Here is a 25,145-nt window from a genome sequence, read left to right as displayed (position 1 = left end):
ATAGATAACTTCCCACCGAGGATAACAATGCCTTTGCTCGCTGTGCTACACAAAAATATATGTGTAAAAATAGATAGAAAGATCTATAAAAAAACAAAAAGAAAATGTATAGAATTGCATTATATGTAACCCATACAAGATATTGCATTAGAGATAAAACAAACTAGTGAAACCAAACACAGTAAAACCATCTACTTCAAATATTGTTGTTAAAAAATATTTTTGAAAAAACAGTGCAAAACCTCATAAAAAAATCACATAAGAAAATATATAAATGTCCATAGGCAACAATAGTGCTATAAGAAATTGATACAAATAGAATATATATAAAAAATAACAACAAAAAGTGAGGAAGATTGTAGCAGCGTACTTCATACAAAGTGTCCAAGTGCATAAAGTGATGATGGCACAGCGAGGTAGATGGGGACTATATTAGCTCACTGCATACAAAGTGTCCAAGTGCATAAAGTGATGATGGCACAGCGAGGTAGATGTGGGTTGTATTAGCTCACTGCATATACAGTTAGGTCCATATATATTTGGACAGAGACAACATTTTTCTAATTTTGGTTATAGACATTACCACAATGAATTTTAAACAAAGCAATTTAGATTCAGTTGATGTTCAGACTTTCAGCTTTCATTTGAGGGTATCCACATTAAAATTGGATGAAGGGTTTAGGAGTTTCAGCTCCTTAGCATGCGCCATCCTGTTTTTAAAGGGACCAAAAGTAATTGGACAATTGACTCCAAGGCTATTTTATGGATAGGTGTGGGCAATCCCTTCATTATGTCATTCTCAATTAAGCAGATAAAAGGCCTGGAGTTGATTTGAGGTGTGGTGCTTGCATTTGGAAGGTTTTGCTGTGAAGTAAACATGCGGTCAAAGGAGCTCTCCATGCAGGTGAAACAAGCCATCCTTGAGCTGCAAAAACAGAAAAAAACTCATTCGAGAAATTGCTACATTATTAAGAGTGGCAAAATCTACAGTTTGGTACATCCTGAGAAAGAAAGAAAGCACTGGTGAACTCATAAATGCAAAAAGACCTGGGCGCCCACGGAAGACAACAATGGTGGATGATCGCAGAATAATCTCCATGGTGAAGAGACACCCCTTCACAACAGCCAACCAAGTGAACAACACTCTCCAGGAGGTCGGCGTATCAATATCCAAATCTACCATAAAGAGAAGACTGCAGGAAAGTAAATACAGAGGGTTCACTGCACGGTGCAAGCCACTCATAAGCATCAAGAATAAAATGGCTAGACTGGACTTTGCTAAAAAACATCTAAAAAAGCCATCACAGTTCGGGAAGAACATTATTTGGACAGATTAAACCAAGATCAACCTCTACCAGAATGATGGAAAGAGAAAAGTATGGCGAAGGCGTGGTACAGCTCAGGATCCAAAGCATACCACATCATCTGTAAAACACAGCGGAGGCAGTGTGATGGCTTGGGCATGCATGGCTGCCAGTGGCACTGGGTCACTAGTGTTTATTGATGATGTGACACAGGACAGAAGCAGCCGAATGACTTCTGAGGTATTCAGAGACATACTGTGTGCTGAGATCCAGCCAAATGAAGCCAAACTGATTGGTCGTCATTTCATACTACAGATGGACAATGTCCCAAAACATAAAGCCAAAGCAACCCAGGAGTTTATTAAAGCAAAGAAGTGGAATATTCTTGAATGGCCAAGTCAGTCACCTGATCTCAACCCAATTGAGCATGCATTTCACTTGTTAAAAACTAAACTTCAGACAGAAATGCCCACAAACAAACAGCAACTGAAAACCACCGCAGTGAAGGCCTGGCAGAGCATCAAAAAGGAGGAAACACAGCGTCTGGTGATGTCCATGAGTTCAAGACTTCAGGCAGTCATTGCCAACAAAGGGTTTTCAACCAAGTACTAAAAATGAACATTTTATTTAAAATTATTGAATCTGTCCAATTACTTTTGGTCCCTTTAAAAACAGGGTGGCACATGTTAAGGAGCTGAAACGCCTAAACCCTTCATCCAATTTTAATGTGGATACCCTCAAATGAAAGCTGAAAGTCTGAATTTCAACTGCATCTGAATTGTTTTGTTTAAAATTCATTGTGGTAATGTCTATAACCAAAATTAGAAAAATGTTGTCTCTGTCCAAATATATATGGACCTAACTGTATATGTGCTCAATTGCAATGGTAAGCCGTGGGTTAATGAACATGCAGTCTATCGACTCACTATGTATACAGGTACCCACGTGCAATAAACAATAGCTAATTAATGACTAAGCGGAAAGGAAAGATATCCGAAACGCGCGTCGGGCGCACGCAGGTCCTGGACCCAGCCTTACCCCACAGGTAGTTATGGAAAGCTCATCTGCGGCAATGGTTTGCCCGCTTAGTCATTAATTAGCTATTGTTTATTGCACGTGGGTACCTGTATACATAGTGAGTCGATAGACTGCATGTTCATTAACCCACGGCTTACCATTGCAATTGAGCACATATATCTGCAGTGAGTTAATACAACCCCCATCTACGTCGCTGTGCCATCATCACTTTATGCACTTGGACACTTTGTATGAAGTACGCTGCTACAATCTTCCTCACTTTTTGTTGTTATTTTTTATATATATTCTATTTGTATCAATTTCTTATAGCACTATTGTTGCCTATGGACATTTATATATTTTCTTATGTGATTTTTTTATGAGGTTTTGCACTGTTTTTTCAAAAATATTTTTTAACAACAATATTTGAAGTAGATGGCTTTACTGTGTTTGGTTTCACTAGTTTGTTTTATCTCTAATGTAATATCTTGTATGTGTTACATATAATCCAATTCTATACATTTTCTTTTTGGTTTTTTATAGATCTTTCTATCTATTTTTACACATATATTTTTGTGTAGCACAGCGAGCAAAGGCATTGTTATCCTCGGTGGGAAGTTATCTATATTATTTAGGGATCTCTGGGTACCATACAATACTGTTCCTGCGTTTTTGTATTTTTTATCTTTTTATATATGTATTTGTTTCACTTTTTAAATATATTCTCTAATGTATGAATTGCCAATATATTTTACCCCTTAGTGACCGAGCCAAATTTTTGAAATCTGACCAGTGTCACTTTATGTGGTAATAACTCTGCAACGCTTCAACAAATCCCAGTGATTTTGAGATTGTTTTTTCGTGACACATTATACTTTATGATAATGGTAAATTTTGTTCAACATTTTTTGTGTTTATTTATAAAAAAATATCAAAAATTTGAGAAAAATGTTAAAAAATTAGCAATTTTCTAAATTTGAATGATCCTTTAATCCAGATAGTCATACAACAGCAAACCATTAATAAATAACATTTCCCACATGTCTGCTTTACATCAGCACCATTTGTAAAATGTTATTTTATTTTGTTAGCATTTTAGGAGGTTTAAAAATGTAGCAGCAATTTTTCATTTTTTCAAAGAAATTTACAAAATTTATTTTTTTAGGGACTTATCCATGTTTGAAGTGACTTTAGGGGTCCCATATATTGGGAAACCCACAAACGTGATACCATTTTAAAAACAGCACCCCTAAACATATTGAAAACTGCTGTCAGGTAGTTTATTAACCCTTCAGGTGCTTTACAGGAATTAATGCAAAGTGGTATGACAGAAATGAAAATGTGTATTTTTACCACCTAAATGTTGCTAACTTCTAAACAGATTACTACAGCCGTCAGACTCTAAGGCCACTATTTGGTCATGAATTGCCATGGCAAACATCAGGACAACAAAATCATGATCTGAGGGCACCAATTGTGACAAAGAAGAAGCCCCCACACTCTGTTAACCATTTATAATGATGTAGTCACTATTGACAGCAGCATCTAAGGGGTTAAACAGATTTAGATGGTGCAAATACTGATCGTGGCTGGTACAGCAAGTTGTCAGCTATAGTGTACAACCGACAGATGCTGGATTGTCATCTGTATGGGGAGGCTATTCTCTTATATCTCAGGTCAGTTAAAAGACGTATTGGCGGTCATTAAGGGGTTAATAAAGGCATATTATTGATCCTAGCGTTGTGGTACCCTCTGGCGATTTCTTATCCTGTGGTGGTCAGGTGGTTTGGTTCTCCTTTCTCAGTGGTCATCCACTGAAGCTTTCACAGTGCACCTTAACCCCATGAGACACATCACTATTTATATTCCTATTTAGGTTAGATTTGTGGTTATATTAGGTGCTCATTGTGTTCTTTAACTGTGTCCTGTGAATAAAGTGTGTTCTTTTAGACTGGAAATACGTGGAGTAGCAGTCAGCTTTTATATGCTCTCACGTAATCAAGGAATTCCAGCCAGCGTCCTTCATTCAGAATCCAGCAAAAGCAGAGTGGACCTCCTGAAACACGGGGGATGCTGAAAGAGGTACTACAGCACAGTAGTTACACTGGTGGCAGCAGTGGGATGTGATACTCCTTCTACAGGAGAAAAGGAATGAATGGAAGACAACTACCAGAAGTTAAAGAGGACTACATTAAAAGATCTGGTGGAAGCCCGAGGGTTAATCGCCAGCAACAAAACAAAAGCGGATTTGATAGCAGCCATCATGGAACACAACAGTGCAGCGCCCCCCAATGTGAACGTGGAGGAGACTGAATTCCAGAGGGAGGTAAAGAACAGACTGGTGTTCTATGGCCCAAACCCTGCAGTAGAGATCATACGAGACTTGATGGCTGATGTGCGTACTGATCTGAAGGAAGAGATGGCCGAGCGGACCAGGATAGAGCTAACCAAGATGGAGATGGCAGAGCGGACCAAAGTGGAGCTGGCCAAGATGGAGATGGCAGAGCGGAGAGAGGAGAGTCAGCGAGCAAGGGGAGCTCTGGCCTCCGCCAAGGTACCTTCAACAGTAAGCCACAAAAAGATCCAGTATAATGCCTTCCGACAGTTGGGGGAGGCAGAGGAAGACATTGATGGCTTTCTGCAGGACTTTGAGCGGCAGTGTGCCCTTCATCAAGTGAAGCCGGAGGAACGGGTTCAGATTCTGGCCAGCAAGCTGACAGGCTGGGCAGCGGACGCCTATCGCACGGTACCTGATGAGGACTGTATGGACTATGAGCGGATCAAAGAAGTGATCTTGGCCCGGTATGCACTGACACCAGAGGCATACCGCCAAAAGTTCCGCTGACTTATAAAACGAGTAACCGATACCCACGCTGAATGGGCCTGTAAATTACGGCGGTCACTGCTACAGTGGGTACAAGGGAGCCAAGCAACCACTAAGGAGGACGTCCTCCAGCTCTTCTTGTTGGAACGATTCTTTAATGGACTAACCCCCGAGACACAGGAATGGCTTCGGGACAGGCGGCCAACGACTCTTGAGAAAGCCGCTCGTCTGGCCGATGAACATCATGACGCCAGGAGGCCTCAGTTGTCCGGATCAAAGATGGTCACTAGGGGTCCGCCCATGGACCTGGAGGGCCACAAACCACCGAAGATGGTAGGGGGACCAGCTAGAAACCCGGCCTACCACAGTTACCCTCGGGCGCGATGCCACACCTGCCGTCAGCTGGGCCACCTGCAAAGACAATGTCCCAACCGGACTCAGCATACCCAGTGGCCAAAGGCGGGAACAGCTACCTTCCGCCGGGCCGCTGTACATTGCTACCAAGGCGAAGCTGACCCGGCATTGGGGGCTACAACTAACCAAGGGGTGGAACACATGGAGGAAGTGCTGCATGAAGTAGACCCCGTGCAGGCAGCCCGGGCAGATAATCGACAACAGCATCGACAGGTCGTGTGGGTTAATGGGAAACGCATGCAGGGACTAAGAGATTCCGGAGCAACTTTGACCCTTGTGAAGCCTCATCTCGTCCGGGACCAAGAGAAGACGGACCGGACAGTGGCAGTCCGTGTAGCAGGGGGAGCCATACATCGACTGCCCACTGCCAGGATTCACCTGAACTGGGGAGTTGGGGATGGCCTTGTTGAGGTCGGCTTGATGGAGGATTTGCCTGCAGACGTTTTGCTGGGAAATTACTTGGGGCCCATGTTGTCTGCCTTCTCGGTTGCCCCTCTGGCTGAGACATATACTGTGACCACCCGGAGACAAGCTCGAGCTGCGGAGGCGGAATCACCCTCAGAAGAGGCCCAGGTAAGACATCCCAGCCCTACACGTATTCCCATAGCCAGACACATTTCTTGGGCCACCCCAGATGAATTTAAGAGGAAGTTACTTGAGGATCCTTCATTGGAGGGATATTGTGGGAAGGCACAGGAGGGGAGAGGGGTACTGGAAGGGGAACAGTTTGTATGGAAGCAGGGACTCCTCTACTGGATCACAGAGAAGCACCACATAGCTCCACTATAAAACAACAGCTGGTAGTTCCCAAGAAGTATAGGCAGGAGTTACTGCGAATCTCTCATGACATACCCTTGGCCGGGCACTTCGGCGTCAGTCGCACCAGGCATCGTCTGACACAAAACTTCTTTTGGCCGGGGGTAACCTATGATGTTCGTCAGTACTGCCAGACCTGTGACAGTTGCCAGCGCATTGGCAAGAGGGGGGATCGATGCAAGGCCAAATTACGCCCCCTCCCCATTGTGGAGGAACCATTTAGCCGAGTAGCGGTCGATCTGATAGGGCCGTTAGCCAAACCCAGTCCGTCAGGGAAAAGGTATATATTGACAGTGGTAGATTATGCCACACGGTATCCAGGGGCGGTTGCGTTACCTAACATACTGGCAGAGACGGTGGCGGCTGCCCTGCTCCAGGTTTTCTCACGAGTTGGATTTCCGCGGGAGATTATCTCAGACCAGGGTACCCAGTTTACAGCAGAGGTGACCAACCAACTGTGGAAGCTGTGCGGCGTAAAGTCCATTAGAAGCGCCCCGTACCACCCGCAAACCAATGGGTTGTGTGAATACTTTAATGGGACGTTAAAACAACTCATTGGGACTTTTACCAGGACCTACAGGGACTGGGAGAAATTCTTGCCTCACCTCCTGTTTGCCTATCGAGAGGTGCCCCAAGAATCCACGGGGTTCTCCCCATTCGAACTGGTATACGGGAGACGGGTAAGGGGACCCCTAGACTTAGTGCTAGAACACTGGGAAGGGGAGGGCATCATAGAAGGGGTACCAATTGTACCCTATGTGCTGGAATTCTGGGACCGCCTACAGGAGCTGACCCAGGCTGTACTTGGGAACATGCAGGTGGCCCAGCGGCACCAGCGTGTATGGTACGATCGGAGGGCCAGAGAGTGCACCTTGGAAATAGGGCAGAAGGTCCTGGTGTTAGAGCCCACAAGTTCCAAGCTGCATGGCAGGGGCCTACCAGGTAGTGGGGAAAATAGCCGACACCAGCTATAATGTCGCCGATTGTGACGACCCCAGGGTTATCCGCATGTTCCACATGAATATGCTGAAGCCCTATCGGGAGCGCCCTGAAGAGGTAGTGGCCATCTGTGCACCTGAAGCAGAGGATTTAGCCGGACTTCCCTTGCCTGATGTCTTAGGGGAGAGGACTCAGTCTAAAACATGGGACCAGGTACACTGGGGTGAAGACTTAGGTCCCCGGGAGAGACAGCAGGCGGAGGAGTTGTTGAGGCAGCGACAGAGGATGTTTTCGGGGAAACCCGGGTACACTCACCTGGCACAACACAAGGTTGAGACCCAGGATCAGACCCCCCTGCGACAACCCCCCTTCCGCGTCCCTGAGTCTGTACGAGAAGGGATGCGACAAGAGATACAAGAGATGTTGCGTTTATTGATCATTGAAGAGTCAGATAGTCCCTGGGCATCCCCGTAGTGTTAGTGCCCAAGAAGGATGGGACTACACGGTTTTGTGTAGACTATCGTAAGCTCAATGAGAAAACAGTGACGGATGCGTATCCCATGCCGCGTGTGGATGACTTGTTAGACCGGCTGGCAGGGGCAAAGTATTTGACCACCATCGATCTATGCAAAGGCTACTGGCAGATTCCCCTTAGTCCTGATGCTATTCCCAAGTTGGCATTTGTCACCCCGTTTGGCTTATTCCAGTTTTGAGTTATTCCATTCGGGATGAAGACTGCCCCGGCGACCTTCCAGAGGCTGGCTGACCGGCTTCTGGATGGTCTCCAGGACTACGCGTGTGGATGACATCGCCATCTACAGCGCGACATGGGAAGAGCATCTAAATCACCTAGAGACAGTATTAGACAGGATTCACAAGGCCGGAATCACCCTGAACCCAAACAAGTGTCACGTGGGCAAAGCAGAGGTTCAGTATTTAGGGCATTGGGTGGGAAGTGGGAAACAGAGACCAGAACCAGCCAAGATTGAGGCCATAGCCAAATGGCCCACCCCATGCACTAAAACCCAGGTCATGGCGTTTCTAGGGACAGCGGGGTATTACAGGAAATTTGTTCCCAATTACAGCAGCGTGGCCAAGCCCCTCACTGATCTGACCCATAAGAACCAACCCCACCAGGTAACCTGGACCCCAGAGTGTGAGGAAGCCTTCCGCCAGCTAAAGGACGCCCTCACCAATACCCCTGTATTGGCCGCACCCGATCCAACTAAACGTTTCCTTGTTCACACAGACGCTTCTATGTTTGGATTGGGGGCAGTACTAAGCCAAGTCGGGCCGGACGACCAAGAACACCAGGTAGCTTACCTGAGTCGGAAACTACTGCCCCGTGAAGTGAGCTATGCGGCCATCGAGAAGGAGTGCCTGGCAATAGTATGGGCACTCAAAAAGTTACAACCATATTTGTATGGACGACAGTTTTCCCTCCTAGCGGACCATAATCTCCTAGTCTGGCTTAATCGGGTCTCCGGAGACAACGCCAGATTACTGCGGTGGAGTTTAGCCCCACAACCTCTGGACTTCACCATCCACTACAGACCCGGCAAACAAAACGGTAATGCCGATGGACTAAGTCGACAAACGGAACTTGTACCAACCCCATAAACTTCGGTCATCCCCAAACCGATCCGTTAAGGATCAGACTGTGTATGCCGATAGCGTCGCTGAAAAGGGGAGCCGTGTTACAGAACCCCCAGCACCAAGAATATGTTATGCAATATATATTATGTATAATAGGTACCATGTGAAATGCATCAGTCCACAGGCTGCGCCCCTGGTCAGAGGGGACAAGATATTCTCCTTCTGACCTCCCCCACCTTTGTAATTCCCACAGTAAATATCAGCAGGCTCCGGCCCCTGCGGCTATTGTAATGTATGTCTGGCCTGCTGTTTCTATTGGCCTGCCCTGTGTATCTGTGTTATATATTCTGTGTCCTGTGAATAAAGTGTGTTCTTTTAGACTGGAAATACGTGGAGTAGCAGTCAGCTTTTATATGCTGTCACGTAATCAAGGAATTCCAGCCAGCGTCCTTCATTCAGAATCCAGCAAAAGCAGAGCGGACCTCCTGAAACACGGGGGGTGCTGAAAGATGTACTACAGCACAGTAGACCCCGTTACAATATAGTATGAAGGTCCCCCTATATTTAGTATGAAGGTCCCCACTGCCTCTGTATATAGTATGAAGGTCCCCACTGCCCCTGTATATAGTATGAAGGTCCCCCACTGCCCCTATATATAATATGAAAGTCCCTCTGCCCCCTGTATATAGTATGAAGGTTCCCACTGCCCCCTGTATATAGTATGAAGGTCCCCACTGCCCCCTGTATATAGTATGAAGGTCCCCGCTGCCCCTGTATATAGTATGAAGGTCCCCACTGCCCCCTGTATATAATATGAAGGTCCCCCTGCCCCCTATATATAGTATACAAGTCCCCCTGCCTCCTATATATAGTATGAAGGTCCCCACTGACCCCTGTATATAGTATGGCGGTCCCCCTGCCCCCTGTATATAGTGGCTAACAACGTGGCTCAAGGATAACAATGTCAATGTTTTAGAGCGGCCAAAATTTATTGGCAAAGCTGAAAAGGCCAGTGTGAACAAGGCGACCTACATACCTGGATCAGGTACACCAGTGTGGTCAGGAGGAGTGGGCCTAAATTCTGACCAACTATTGTGAGAAGCTTGTGAAAGGAGATCCCAAACATTTCCCTTCGTGTGCATGTATCTGCAGGTGTTATATTCCAGTGTGAGCGAAGACTAAGGGTATGTTTCCATGGTTAGTAAATGCTGCAGATTGGATGCTGCATACAGCCGCAGTGGCCAGATGTTACAGCATAGCATAGTGGATGGGATTTTATGAAATACGTATACGAACATACGGCGTGTCTTTCTGGACTGCAGCTATTTATCTTGCGGAGACGCTCAGTTTCCCAAAGATAAATATCACCTGTACACTGTATTGGGTGAGGAGATTCCGCACAGTTCAGTGATCACATGTGGAATCACCTGCGTTCAAAAGCCGGCAGCACTTTGGACGGAGCGGACATGTGCTGCATCCAAAGCGCTGCATAATACTGACCGTAGAAACATACACTACATACATACAAGAGCCTTTATTCCCCCTGCAATATACTGTGCTTGTGATATGTAGACTATATATAGTGTGTGATTATGTGAGAACTCTGGAAGGTGAGCCTATTGGTCAGCTATTATTGCTGATGAGCTACGTCCTGGTGACCCCGTCCCCCCTGACACATAAGGCTGCTGTGCCCCATCTGCCCCAACAGGACTCAGCTGCTCAATTCTGAAGACTGTTTTTTCAGGGCAGTTTGGAGAGTAAATGCTACCTGTTAGAATCTTCAGAGAGAAGGCTGCTGTGTCCTGTCAGGGGGCAGATTGGGCTCAGCAGCCTTATCCTTATCTGGAGGGGTGACTGCGCTCTGCTCTTATCACGATCTATAGCTGATACAGACAGCGGTCAGGACATAGGAACCTCCTCAGTGAGCGGCTGCTGTGCTGACAATGGCCGGCTCACTGACGATGCCTCTGCTGCAGGGACTGGAGCCTGTCATCACACTGTCCATACACTTTCACCAGCACAAGCTCAGACACTCACCCGGCGCTGCACTGTTCCTGCTGCTCACTGACTGGGGAGAGATGCTGTACTGAGCCCGCGCTCAGCAGGGATTGGATGGTGGAGTCTGGCCCTCTTGTGGCCCCACCCTCCTGTGGCTCAGCACTGGGTGCCTCAGCCCAGTGGTCTGTGTCACAGTGACGCTCCTCCTGCTCCCTCCTCACACCGCTCCAGCTTATGAAAACTGACGCCGGGGCCCCCCAGCTCAGGGGCCCCATACATAAGTAAGGGTAATAATGCCCTGATGGCAGCCGTGTCACACACCCACTACACAACCTCGCTGGCCCGCACACAGGTTGCTGTGCACGGCAATCAGGTGGCCCTGCACAGCTGCTGGGGGAGTGGCCCAGGGGGCATTTGCCTCACTGCCACAGGGCCCAGCCCGCCCCTGCACTGACATATATATATATATATACATATATATATATATAATAGACTGTATATACCGTATATATTTTCATGAATATTTCAGCCCATGAATCCATTATATGTCCATTTTGAAAGCCGGCGAGATAAACTCGCAATACAGATGTCACACGGATGCTTTTTTTTTTATCAGATAGATTTTTATTATCCGCAAAGAATAAACAATCAGAATATTTCTCATGGCAATGTTTCATTAAACATTTACAGATAACTTTTTCCCCCCCGACCCAGAGCCCCCCCACCCTGCCCAACCCGAGACCTCAGCCAGAGCCACCCCACTTCCCATCATCATACAACCATTTGAATAAACATCCGTTATATTTCCATTGAATACTAGGTTCCCTATATTCTCATTTATCATCCTAATTCAAGTCCATCCACGGTTGCCACACGGATGCTTAGATGTGAGAAAATCAAATCCTCGCACTGCACACAGATCACTGTTCATGAAACATTTCTGTGATTCTTGTCCGTGTAAAACGACCCGATTTTTTTTATACGTTGTGTGTGGCTCCAGCATTAGCCAGACTCTGAATATAGTCTCTGAAGGCCGCTCTCCCTGTAAGGCTGGAGTCAGACACAATGTATAAAAATACGGTCCCTTTTTTACGGATCAAATACGCAGAAATGTTCCCTGAACAGTGCTCCGTATGTCATCCGTTGGCAAGGTGTGGCTGCGTATTTTCCACATGTAATCCTCTGTATGTAATCCGTATGGTATCCGTATATTGTTTTTTTCTCGCAACTTTGCAAAATGGACATATAATGGGTCCATGGGCTCAAATATTGGTAAAAACATATATAGTCTCTCTCTCTCTCTCTCTCTCTCTATATATGTGACTGAGACACCAATATATATATATTTATATTTAATACAGACACCAATATATATATATATATCTATATATATAATTGCCTAAGGGTTTTTCCGTCTGTCTGTCTGTCTGTCTGTCTGTCCTGGAAATCCCGGCTCTCTGATTGGTCGAGGCCGCCAGGCCTCGACCAATCAGAGAGCGGCACAGCATCGACGTAGAAATCCCGCGTCTCTGATTGGTCGAGGCCGCCAGGCCTCGACCAATCAGCGACGGGCAAAGCGACGATGATGTCATAAAGGACGTAGACATCCCGCGTCTGATTGGTCGAGGCTGCCAGGCCTCGACCAATCAGCAACAGGCACAGCGACGATGATGTCATAATGGTTGCCATGGCGACGATGATCTCATAAAGGTTGCCTCGACCAATCAGCGACGGGCACAGTCTGCCGCGAATTCTGGAATCATCATTGTCCATATACTACGGGGACATGCATATTCTAGAATACCCGATGCGTTAGAATCGGGCCACAGTCTAGTATATATATATTTATTTATTACAGAGCCACATAGCATAAAAGCCGGTAATTCAATTGCCGGCTTTTGCTAAATCACTCCTGAACCCAACATGAGACATGGTTTACATACAGTAAACCATTTTATATCCGTTAGATTTTTACATATTCCTCACTAATAATGTTAGTAGTGTGTGTGTGTAAAATTTTGGAGCTGTAGGCGTTAAAGTAAAGGATTAAATCATGGAAAAAACTGGCGTCGGCTCCGGCACAATTTTCTCTGCCAGAGAGGGAAAGCCAGTGACTGAGGGCAGATATTAATAGCCTAGAGAGGGACCATGATTACTGCCGCCCCTCCCCCCCCCCCCATCCCCTGGCTAAAATCATCTGCCCCCAGCCACCCCAGAAAAGGCACATCAGTAAGCCGGTTTCACACGTCAGTGGCTCTGGTACGTGAGGTGACAGTTTCCTCACGTACCAGAGACACTGACTCACGTAGACACATTGAAAGCAATGTTACTGCACATGTCAGTGTGTTTTCACGGACCGTGTGTCCGTGTGCAAAACACGGAGACATGTCAGTGTTCGTGGGAGCGCACGGATTACACGGACCCAATAAAGTCCGTGTGCCGTGCAGGAGACAGCGCTACTGTAAGCGCTGTCCCCCCACGTGGTGCTGAAGCGGCCATTCATATCTTCTCTCTAGCAGCGTTTGCTGGAAAGAAGATATGAAAAATCCTTCTTTTTTTTTGTCCTCGTGTTTAAAATAAAGATCCCTGTCGCCACCCCCCTCCCACCCCCTGTGCGCCCCTCCGATGTTACTAAAATACTCACCCGGCACCCTCGCAGCATCCTGTCCTCGCCGCACCTTCTCCTGTATGAGCGGTCACGTGGGGCTGCCGATTACAGTAATGAATATGCGGCTCCAGCTCCCATAGGGGTGGAGCCGCATATTTATTACTATAATAAGCGGCCCCACGTGACCGCTCATACAGGAGAAGGTGCGGCGAGGACAGGACGCTGTGAGGGAGCCGGGTGAGTATTTTAGTAACAGCGGGGGGGTGCACAAGGGGTGGGAGGGGGGTGGCGACCGGGATCTTTATTTTAAACACGAGGACAAAAAAAAAAGAATTTTTCATATCTTCTCTCAAGCGAACGCTGCTGGAGAGAAGATATGAATGGCCGCTTCAGTACCAGATGCAGGGGACAGCGCTTATCTCTAGCGCTGTCTCCTGCACGCTCCGTGTGGTACCCAGTCGGCACACGGGCGGCACACGTGTGCCACACTGATGTACCACGTGAGCACACGGATACACGGACACGGATAATTCTGGTGCCGATTTTTCCGGTACCGGAATTATCTGGACGTGTGAGACTGGCCTAAGACACGCCTTATCTGGCACTTAGCCTCTCTCTTCCCATTCCCGTGTAGCGGTGGGATATGGGGTAATGCACGGGAGTGTGAAGAGAGAGGCTAAGTGCCAGATTAGGCGTGGCTTACAGATGTGCCTTTTCTGGGGTGGCTGTGGGCAGATTTTTTTTAGCCGGGGGGGGGGGGGGGGCAATAACCATGGTCCCACTCTAGGCTGTTAATATCTGCCCTCAGTCACTGGCTTTCCCTCTCTGGCGGAGAAAATTGCACGGGAGCCCAGGCCAGTTTTTTTCCATGATTTAATCCTTTATTTTAACACCTACAGATCCCACATTTTACACACACACTACTAGCATTATTAGTGAGGAATACGTAATATGTTCAGGAGTGAGTTAGCAAAAGCCGACAATTGAATTACCGGCTTTTATGCTATCTAGCTCTGTATTAAATATATATATTTATATGTGTCTCACTGACATATACCGTATATATATATATATATATATATATATGTATATATATATATATATATATACCTATACTATGTGTAGACATTTATTCTACCTATTCTATTCTAACCTGTCAGTGTGATTTTACTGTTCACCACACTGAATTACTGGCTTTTCTATAGAACACTGCTGCGTAGTTCTCGCAAGTCACACGGTTGGTCCGTGTGTAATTTGTATTTTTCTCGCCCCCATAGACTTTCATTGGCGCATTTTTCTCGGAATACGCTGACAATCTCAGCATGATGCATGTTTCTCAGCCCGTAAAATACAGCAGAGAAATATACGGCTGATGGGAGCTGCCCCATAGACAAACATTGGTCCTAGTGTAATGTGTTGTTTTTGCGCGTCACCCTCATCTGTATTCCTCTCTAGTGTGACCCCGGCCTAAGAGGTTAAACAAATGAGATTTCAGCATTTTAGCTCCTGGTGTGACGTCGATCGCACAATCATATACCGCCATATAGTAGACGTCCGGTAACTGGTGATAATTCCCTCATGTGTGGGGTCTATTTGTCTCCAGAGAAATCACACGTTACATTCCACACATAACACTGTGCAGAAAAGGCGGCGCGGGGTAATTGTGCCAGTAGTGAGGGGAAATAATGGCGGAAATGTCACTGACTGAGGAGAAGTTTCCATGTAGTGTCTTCACTGCGGATATCATTTACTGAGGCCCCTGATCATGTGACCCTGACTCCTCCCCTCATGGACCTCATCACAGGTCCTGTGCGCACAGAGCAGCCATATATGTGGTGGCGGCTCTGCAGGTGGAGGTAGGTGCTGGAGATTCCCCATTACTGAGTGTGGGGGACATTAACCCCTTCAACACTGAGACTCCTTTGGGGTTTTCGGTGCCACTTTATAAGAATCATAACGTTTCTGTTCTGTTTCCTGTAATAGATACATACGACCCAACTGTGGAAGACATGAAGGGAGGAAAGGGATTGTTCTCATAGTACAGGGCCCCATTCTGGCCCCACACACAGTATAATGTTCCCCCAGTACCATCATCCCCCCCCGCATAGTAAGATACTACAAGTTGCCCCCACACTATTTTACCACCCACCTCCTAGTATATAAATCCTCCCTTCCCCCATTCCTGGATCAGTTTCCCAAGCCTTGAAATCTTGATTTGTCCCGGTGCTATAGATGTATGAGGGGCTGTAATCTGCGGGATGAACATGTTATGGAGACATTCTGGGGACAGATCTTTTTAGTGAATGTAGCTGGATTTAAGTCTGGCTGTTCATAAATATAACATTTCCTTATATGTTTCTCTTATTATCTCCAGTAATTGTATTATTATATGGGATTCTTCATCATGTTATATCGGCTCATCTTCTCATTCAGGTTCCTACAATATCGGATATTCTCAGTGAAGATCTTTTATATAAGAGAATTTTCCTGATTTACCCATCAAGGATAAATATGGACAGAGACAAGATGGCGGAGAGGATATTACACCTCACCCTAGAGATCCTCTTCCGGCTTACTGGAGAGGTGAGAGATTCTGATGACGTCACATTACATCATTCTTATCTATGGGAATAACAGATGGACAGAACTGGAGAGGTGAGGACTCTGGAAATGTCTGTAGTGAGATTTATTAATTTGTCTCTCATAACCAGGTTTACACAGTAGTGAAGAAGACCTCTAGTGAGCGCTGTCAGGACCCTGTGTCTGAGGGATGGGGAAGACCCCTGAGCCTAATCACAGGGCCTCCACCTCACCCCCTGATACATGAGGACATCAATGACCAGAAGATCCTAGAACTCACCTACAAGATGATTGAGCGGCTGACTGGAGAGGTGACACTGTTGGGAATGCTGGAACATTATACAGTAACGCTGTGATGGGATCGGGGGATGACAGTATCATTGTATATGTCAGGTTCCTATAAGGTGTCAGGATGTCGCTGTCTATTTCTCCATGGAGGAGTGGGAGTATTTAGAAGGACACAAAGATCTGTACAAGGACGTCATGATGGAGGTTCCCCAGCCCCTCACATCACCAGGTAATAGACAGGACTAAATACACACGGAGTATAATTATCTGTATATAAAGAATGAATTCAGTCCCTGTATGTGTTTCCTCCAGATCTATCCAGTAAGAGGACAACACCAGAGAGATGTCCTCATCCTCTTCTTCCACAGGACTGTAAACAAGAAGATCCCAATGTTCCTCAGGATCACCAGGTAGATGGAGAGAAGGTGTCATGAGATCTCCCCTATGATGTGTAGACGGCTGTGAAGGTCTTGTGCTCAGTCTTGTTTTATCCACCAGTATTATATGTTTTAAACTTGTGTAATGAGAACGGTGGAGATGGCAGGATTAGAGCTGATCATAGATGTGACTTCTCCATCTGTCTGTGACTTTTACAATATTTGTTTCAGGGTGAAGATATGACCCATGTTAATACTACAGAGACATATGTGAGGGGTTATGAGTGGTGTAAAGAGGAGATTCATACATATGACTACCCAGGTGAGTAGTTACCACTAAATGCAGAGAAGTCACAGATTCTTCTCAGTCACCTGTGGCTGCTTTATTGGTGGTGTAGTCCGGCCGTATCACAATAGCGGGATCACCACTTGGCCTCTAAATCACAACATTCCCTCCCCCACCCCATCCCCCCAAAACTGTTTAAATTACTTTGCACATTGAAAGCCCTTTTCTATAAAACTTACAACCTGGAAGATTTACCTACCCCCTGGGATTAGAACAAACTGACCCCTACCTGCCCAGATCTGTCAACTACAAATGACAGCATACTTGGAATGTGCCAACAAGTTAGAAAAAAAATTGAAAAATATTATGATGGGCCTGTGAGAGAAAGCGGAGGATAATGATGCTGTTGGCTTCCCAATACTCCATTGGTACCGTGAGGGTAAAAGAATAGTGGTGTAACAAATCACTAAGGCTGATCTCTTCCTAGAACCCTGATATCTTATTGGATGAATCTACCTTCTCCCCTTCTGTGCTGCTGAATGTGCTCATATGGTCCCTACAACACCAGGTCCAATCTTTCTGGCCAAACTTCACATTTATGATAGACAACAGTAAATGTGCAGTGAGGCCAAGTGTGAATTTCTGTACAATAACAGCAGAGTTTCCCTTTATCCTGACTTTTCAATATCTTTTAAAACTGACTAACTTCAAGCAGGATTTTGATAAACTGTTCAAAAGCATTACACCTATGCTATGATATATCTCTAAGCTGTGCGTGGCTGATGGCTGTAATATACATTAATTCACGTCTGCAGGAGATGTGTTGGCATAGCTCAAGCCCTGGTTTTCATGGCATCATTCAACGTCATAAATTATATTATGCTTTTGATCCTAGGTAATTCTGATAACTGCACAATCACTCCTGAAATGGGGGGCACCAATAGTTTCTGAACTTTTTTTTCAGATCACATAGGTGTTCCAATGGTCCACCATAAATGAGTGCAACTCCTGAGCTATGAGATACCAGGATAGGGATGAGGAGCCATGCAGACCAGGATAGGGATAAGGGGACAATGCATATCTGGCTTATACTCGAGTCTATAAGTTTTCCCATTTTTTTGCGGTAAAATTAGGTGTGTTGGATTATACTCGGGTCAGCTTATACTCGAGTATATATGGGTTTTTTTTTTTTTTGTTCTATGTCTTCTTTTTTACAGGGTCATTATAATATATGATTTATTGGATTGTGGTGGGTATCGCCTGCCTCACAGTAAATGGAATACATATGGAACATGTCACCAATTTTCTAACTAAATATATTTCTAAAGGTGCTATTGACATGACATTTTCACCAGATGTCAGTAACAACTCATCCAATTCACATAGGCAAATAAATCAAACCATAGATATCCATAAAATGAGTTATGTGTTAGAATGAGATATTACAAAGGGAAAAAGTATTTAGCACATTAAGAGAAAGAGGTGCAAAAAGCATTGGTAAGTCATGACACCAGCGGAAATCTATCAGCAATTGGAAAGCAATTCTGCCACTGGTTCAATCGATGGCCCATAAAAAGGTGTCTCATTGCTATGGTGCACACAAGAAAGATCTCATGATGGGTAAAACCATTGAGCTGCCTCAAGACCTCTGCAACCTTATTATTGCAAAACATACTAATGGCATTGGTTACAGAAACATTTCTAAACTATTGAAGGCTCCAGTGAGCACTATTGTGGCCATAATCCGGAAATTGAAGGAACATAATTTCACTGTAATCCAGCCAAGACATGGTACTTCTACTAAGATTTCAGACAAATGAGAGAAAAGAAAAATCAGAAGAGTTGTCCAAGAGCCATGGAACACCTGTGGAGAGCTACAGAAAGACCTGGAGTCAGCAGGCACAATTGTTTTAAAGAAAACAATAAGTAATGCCCTCATCCTCCATGGCCTGTATGCACGCTCACCTTGCAAGTCTCCATAGCTGAACAAATGTCAAGTTCAAGTGCATTTAAAGTTTCCTTGTATACATGGCTCCCCATCCCTGTCCTTGTATGTATGGCTCCCCATCCTGTCCTTGTAGGCATGGCTCCCCATCCTTAACCTTGTATGCATGGCTCCTTATCCCCTATCCTTTTATGCATGTTTTTCCATCCCTATCCTTTTATGCATGGTTCCTATATAAAAACACATCTGAATTACCTTCCCTGCGTGCCCTCGCTGCATCTTATTCCGGCGCCAGCAGCTCTTCCAGCTGAGCCATCACGTGTCCCCACTCATTAAGGTAATGAATATTCATTCTATGCCTATGGGAGTGGAGAGAGGTGAATATTCATTACCTTAATGAGCGGGGCCACGTGATGTGTGCTTAAAGCCGGCGGCTGTAATTGTGCGTGCTATAAGAGGAATGAATATTAATTGCCAGCGCAGTGAATATTATTATTATTTATTTATATAGCACCATTGATTCCAATATTAATTTCTCTTTTGCAGCGGGCACAGGTTTTAGCCGTAGCCGCCAGCTCCTGCCTCTGTGACCCGCCACTCCTCCTCCCCCACCATCTTTCTGAGACAATGACTCGTGTATAAGCCGAGGGGGGTATTTTCAGCACAAAAAAGTGCTGAAAACTCGACTTAGTCATGAGTGTATACGGTAATCTTGAACCAGGAGGCGGAGGCTCAAGTGGACAATGTGAAGGTGGTAGAAGTGGTGGTGTAGATGGAAGAGGCAGGGCAGGAGGTATCCAACACAGTATTAGTGCAGTTTTTTTTTGTTTTAGTACTGGCAATGTTTTGTATACAGGCCATGTAATACTCTTCACTTTTTTGGGTTCTAAATGTGAGGGGCATCAAATAGGGGACGTGATCATGTTGCTGCTGGTGGTGGTGTAGCTACTGCAAGGAGAGTAAGAACGTGGTAAAGTTGTGCCTAAAAGGGCTGTGGAGGTGGAGTCGGTATAAAATGGAGCGACTCCAACGCCTAAAATATCTAATAAATTGGGTAGTAGTTCATCAAAAATTGTTGATCCGGCGGCCAGACAAAACGGACAGAGGAACGTTTTTTGTGTGCACCTGATCCGGCGCCGTCCGCCTTTTCCTATAATGGAAACCTATGGGCGCCGGATCCGTCACATGCAGGAATCCGGCTACGGATTCCGGTTTTGAAACTGAGCATGCCTGATCTTTAGAATTTTCCATTCTGGGGACTCTCCCTCTTTTTCTAGAGAGAGAAGTGTGATAATGTGATGGGAGATGATGAGTTTCTAGACCTCACATGGAGTCAAGGCCATCCAAGTGATGTGGGCAGTTCAGAAGAAGAGGTGGTGGTCACGCTGCCCCAGCTGCATAGCAAAAGAGAAATCGGGGTGAAAAGTGCTAAGGCCGGCTGCTGCTGCACACTGCGGCCAGCCCCTAGCTATTACATTAGCTGCTGCAAAGTTCTGGGGCCGGCCCCTATCCATTAAGTTGGCTGCTCCTGCGCACCTCAAACGGCCTCTAGTCATTAAGTCAGCTCTCTCTGTCCATGTTGCCACCTCCTCCTGCTCCACTTCCTCCATTGTCTCCTCATTCGGTCAGAAAGAGCGGGCAATCTATGCATGCTTTTGGCGTTCGCCTGCCTCGCCTGTCTGTGCTGTAGCTTCACATCTGCCTTCCCGCTCACCATCATACGTCATGTACTTACAAGGTGGAACTCCACCTTTTACATGCTGGAGAAACTGTGCATGCAGCAGCAGGCGATACTGGAGTTTGAGATACAGTGTTGTTTAATATTTTTCTGAATGATCTAGATAAGGGAACTGAAGGTAAACTAATCAAATTTGCAGAGGATGCAAAGCTAGGAGTGAGAGCTAACACTAGAGAAGACAGAGAAACGATTCACAAGGATCTAGATAAAGGTACCTTCACACTGAACGATATCACTAGCGATCCGTGACGTTGCAGCGTCCTGGCTAGCGATATCGTTGAGTTTGACAGGCAGCAGCGATCAGGATCCTGCTGTGCCATCGTTGGTCGGAGCAGAAAGTCCAGAACTTTATTTCGTCGCTGGACTCCCACAGACATCGCTGAATCGGCGTGTGTGACGCCGATTCAGCGATGTCTTCACTGGTAACCAGGGTAAACATCGGGTTACTAAGCGCAGGGCTGCGCTTAGTAACCCGATGTTTACCCTGGTTACCAGCGTAAACGTAAAAAAAAAAAAACACTGCATACTTACATTCCGGTGTCTGTCCCCCGGCGCTGTGCTTCTCTGCACTGTGTAAGCGCCGGCCGGAAAGCAGAGCACAGCGGTGACGTCACCGCTGTGCTTTCCGGCTGGCGCTCACAGTCAGTGCAGAGAAGCACAGCGCCGGGGGTGTAATGCTGTAGATAAACCCCCGATGTTACCTGAAAGAGGAGAAAAAGACGTTATATTATACTCACCCAGGGCCGGTCCCGCTGCTGGTCAGGTCGGATGGGCGTCTCCAGTCCGCTGCGGCGCCTCCCATCTTCATTACAAGACGTCCTCTTCTGATCTTCAGCCACGGCTCCGGCGCAGGCGTACTTTGCTCTGCCCTGTTGAGGGCAGACAAAGTACTGCAGTGCGCAGGCGCCGGAAAGGTCAGAGGTCAGAGGGGTGACAGGTTTCCTTTAAAGAAACCCTTTGGGACTTTAATTGATGTATGTTCCAACATAAGAATTTAATAATTTACATTCTAATATAAACGCAACTATCCAGATTGGTCTTTGAGGGAAAGCCAGGGAAATAGCCATCACTAAAAATAGGGATGATTTTATAGAGCCAAAACAATGTGTAAAAAAGAATATAGACATTAATAAAAAAAAAACATTTGTATGTCTACAATACAGCAGACAGTTTGAAAAAAATTAAAAATATCATTTATAAGTGCATACTAATAATTTATGAAGACGACACCCTGGCTAAAATTTTAGAATCAGGAGTCAACATTGTTTCCAGGCGGGCTCCAAATATCGGTAATAAAATATCACCTGGAGCTTTTTCATCTAAATCACCAACACAGAATTGGCTAAATTGCAAAGGCTTTTATAAAGGCGGTAAAAATAAGTGCAAAACGTGTAAATTTGCTCAACCCACAAAAACATTCAAAAACTCAAATGATACATATAATATCAACCAGTTTATTAACTGTAATTTGAATAATGTTATATACAAAATAGAATGTATCACATGTCATTTAGTTTACATAGGGTGCACTATGAGGACGCTCAAAATGCGCTTTGGAGAACATCTTAGAGATATAGAAAAATAACAGTACAGTTCGTAATATTTCTATGGCTTCTAAACATTTTATTTCCCAACATAATGGTAACACCTCATCATTAATATTATCAGCAATAGAACAGTTAAAAAGTCATAAGCGAGGTGGGGATACTAAAAGATGCCTTCTAACACGGGAGGCATTCTGGATTTATAACCTAGAGACTAGACACCCTGCAGGTCTTAATAAAAGAAACGAAATCATGTTCCTCTATTAATGACCAGAGTGCTGATGATGTTATTTTAACCCCTTAACCCCCACTTACCCCCACTTTCTAATTCTGATCACTGTCCCTTTATGAGGTTATAACTCTGGAACGCTTTCATGCATTCCAGTGAATCTGACATTGTTTTCTCGTGAGATATTGTACTTCATGTTAGTGGTAAAATTTCAATAAGTAACATTTCCCACATGTCTACTTTACATCAGCACAATTTTGGAATCAAAAATTTTTTTTGTTAGGAAGTTGTAAGTGTTAAAAGTTGACCAGCGATTTTCTCATTTTTACAACACCATTTTTTTTTTTAGGGACCACATCACATTTGAAGTCACTTTTAGGGGTCTATATGACAGAAAATGCCCAAAAGTGACACCATCCTAAAAAATGCACCCTTCAAGGTGCTCAAAACCACATTCAAGAAGTTTATTAACCCTTCAGGTGCTTCACATGAATTTTTGGAATGTTAAAAAAAAAAAATGAACATTTAACTTTTTTCACAAAAAAATTACTTCAGATCCAATTTTTTTTTTTTTTTACCAAGGGTAACAGGAGACCCCAAAACTAGTTGTGCAAATTGTCCTGAGTATGCTGATACCCCATATGTGGGGGTAAACCACTGTTTGGGCGCACGACAGAGCTCGGAAGGGAAGGAGCACTGTTTTACTTTTTCAATACAGAATTGGCTGGAATTGAGATCGGACACCATGTCGCATTTGGAGAGCCCCTGATGTGCCTAAACAATGGAAACCTTCAATTCTAACTCTAAAGGTACCTTCACACTGAACGATATCGCTAGCGATCCGTGACGTTGCAGCGTCCTGGCAAGCGATATCGTTCAGTTTGACACGCAGCAGCGATCAGGATCCTGCTGTGATGTCGTTGGTCGGAGCAGAAAGTCCAGCACTTTATTTCGTCGCTGGACTCCCTGCAGACATCGCTGAATCGGCGTGTGTGACGCCGATTCAGCGATGTCTTCACTGGTAACCAGGGTAAACATCGGGTTACTAAGCGCAGGGCCGCGCTTAGTAACCCTATGTTTACCCTGGTTACCATCGTAAAAGTAAAAAAAACAAACACTACATACTTACCTTCCGCTGTCTGTCCCCGGCGCTGTGCTTCTCTGCACTGGCTGTGAGCGCCGGCCAGCCGGAAAGCACAGCGGTGACGTCACCGCTCTGCTTTCCGGCCGCTGTGCTCACAGTGCAGGAAAGCACAGCGCCGGGGACAGACAGCGGAAGGTAAGTATGTAGTGTTTGTTTTTTTAACTTTTACGATGGTAACCAGGGTAAACATCGAGTTACTAAGCGCGGCCCTGCGCTTAGTAACCCGATGTTTACCCTGGTTACCGGCATCGTTGGTCGCTGGAGAGCTGTCTGTGTGACAGCTCTCCAGCGACCAAACAGCGACGCTGCAGCGATCGACATCGTTGTCGGTATCGCTGCAGCGTCGCTGAGTGTGAAGGTACCTTCACCCTAATGTGAACACATCCATAAGGCTGTGTGCACACGTTGCTGATTTTTCGCGTTTTTTTTTTCAAGTTTTTTCGCTATAAAAATGCTATAAAACCGCAAAAAAAGCATACATTATGCATCCCATCATTTAGAATGAATTGCGCAATTTTTGTGCACATGATGCGTTTTTTCCCCGCAAAAATAACGCATCGCGGTAAAAAAAATGCAGCATGTTCATTAATTTTGCGGATTTTTTGCAAATTTCCCACTATATAATGCATTGGGAATTGTCCGGAAAAATCCGCAAAAAAAAAACGCACCAAAAAGGCACAAAAACGTGCAAAAAATGCATGCAGATTTCTTGCACAAAATTTCAGGTTTTTCTCAGGAAATTTCTGCAAGAAATCCAGAACGTGTGCACATAGCCTAACAGTAATCCCAACCATAACCCTAACCACACCCCTAACCCAAACATGCCCCTAGTCCTAATCCCAACCCTAACCCCAACACACACCTAACCCCAACACACCCCTAACCCTCATCCCAGCCATAACCCTAACCACACCCGTAACCATGACACACCCCTAATCCCAACCGTAAACATAATCCAAACCCTAACCCCATCTCTAGCCCCAACCCTTACCCTAAGTTTAGCCCCAACCGTAACCCTAATTTTAGCCCCAACCCTAACTCTAACTTTAGCCCTAACTCTAACTTTAGCCCTAACCCTAAGGCTTCTTTTACACATACCAGGTTTTTTGTGGCCCATTATTGCGGGTCGTATCGCCGCAATTTTCACAGTCTGCGGCAATAACGGACTGCAAAAAACTTGCGGTTCACCGTTTTTCTGGGTTCCAATACTATGGAAGTAGTATTGGAAAAAAAACGGCGTTCTGCAAAATTGGAAGTCACGATGAACCGCAAAAACAAGCTTCCTTTGATTTTCAATGGTGGCCGTGTCCGTAAGCCGGGAAAAAGATCTTTTTTTCATGGCCCTAAATACGGCCCTCACGGCCATACGGCGCACCATGAAATTATTTCGGTCCTTTTTTGCGTCCCCATAGAAATCTATTGGGGTCGCAAAAACGGGCCCCAAAACAACGGTATGTATAAAAGAAGCCTTACCCTAATGGGAAAATAGAAATAAATG

The 25,145-nt window shown here is 45.4% G+C and overlaps 1 protein-coding gene across 1 annotated transcript in view; it reads left to right on the top strand.

Moving 5' to 3' along the window:
• Nucleotides 1–25,145, top strand: part of LOC138666520 (zinc finger protein 850-like) — a 122,708-nt gene that overhangs the window by 77,029 nt on the left and 20,534 nt on the right. Inside the window, exons 9-14 of the mRNA XM_069754736.1 lie at nt 15,321–15,372; nt 15,950–16,099; nt 16,228–16,407; nt 16,490–16,613; nt 16,697–16,794; nt 16,993–17,083. Of these exons, the coding sequence (XP_069610837.1) occupies nt 15,321–15,372; nt 15,950–16,099; nt 16,228–16,407; nt 16,490–16,613; nt 16,697–16,794; nt 16,993–17,083 (695 nt within the window). The remainder of the gene's footprint in view (nt 1–15,320; nt 15,373–15,949; nt 16,100–16,227; nt 16,408–16,489; nt 16,614–16,696; nt 16,795–16,992; nt 17,084–25,145) is intronic.

This window comes from Ranitomeya imitator, chromosome 2 (assembly GCF_032444005.1).
Source record: "Ranitomeya imitator isolate aRanImi1 chromosome 2, aRanImi1.pri, whole genome shotgun sequence".
Lineage (NCBI taxonomy): Eukaryota > Metazoa > Chordata > Amphibia > Anura > Dendrobatidae > Ranitomeya > Ranitomeya imitator.
The sequence above is the reverse complement of the archived record's forward strand: the minus strand, read 5'-3'. Positions and strand labels throughout refer to the sequence as shown.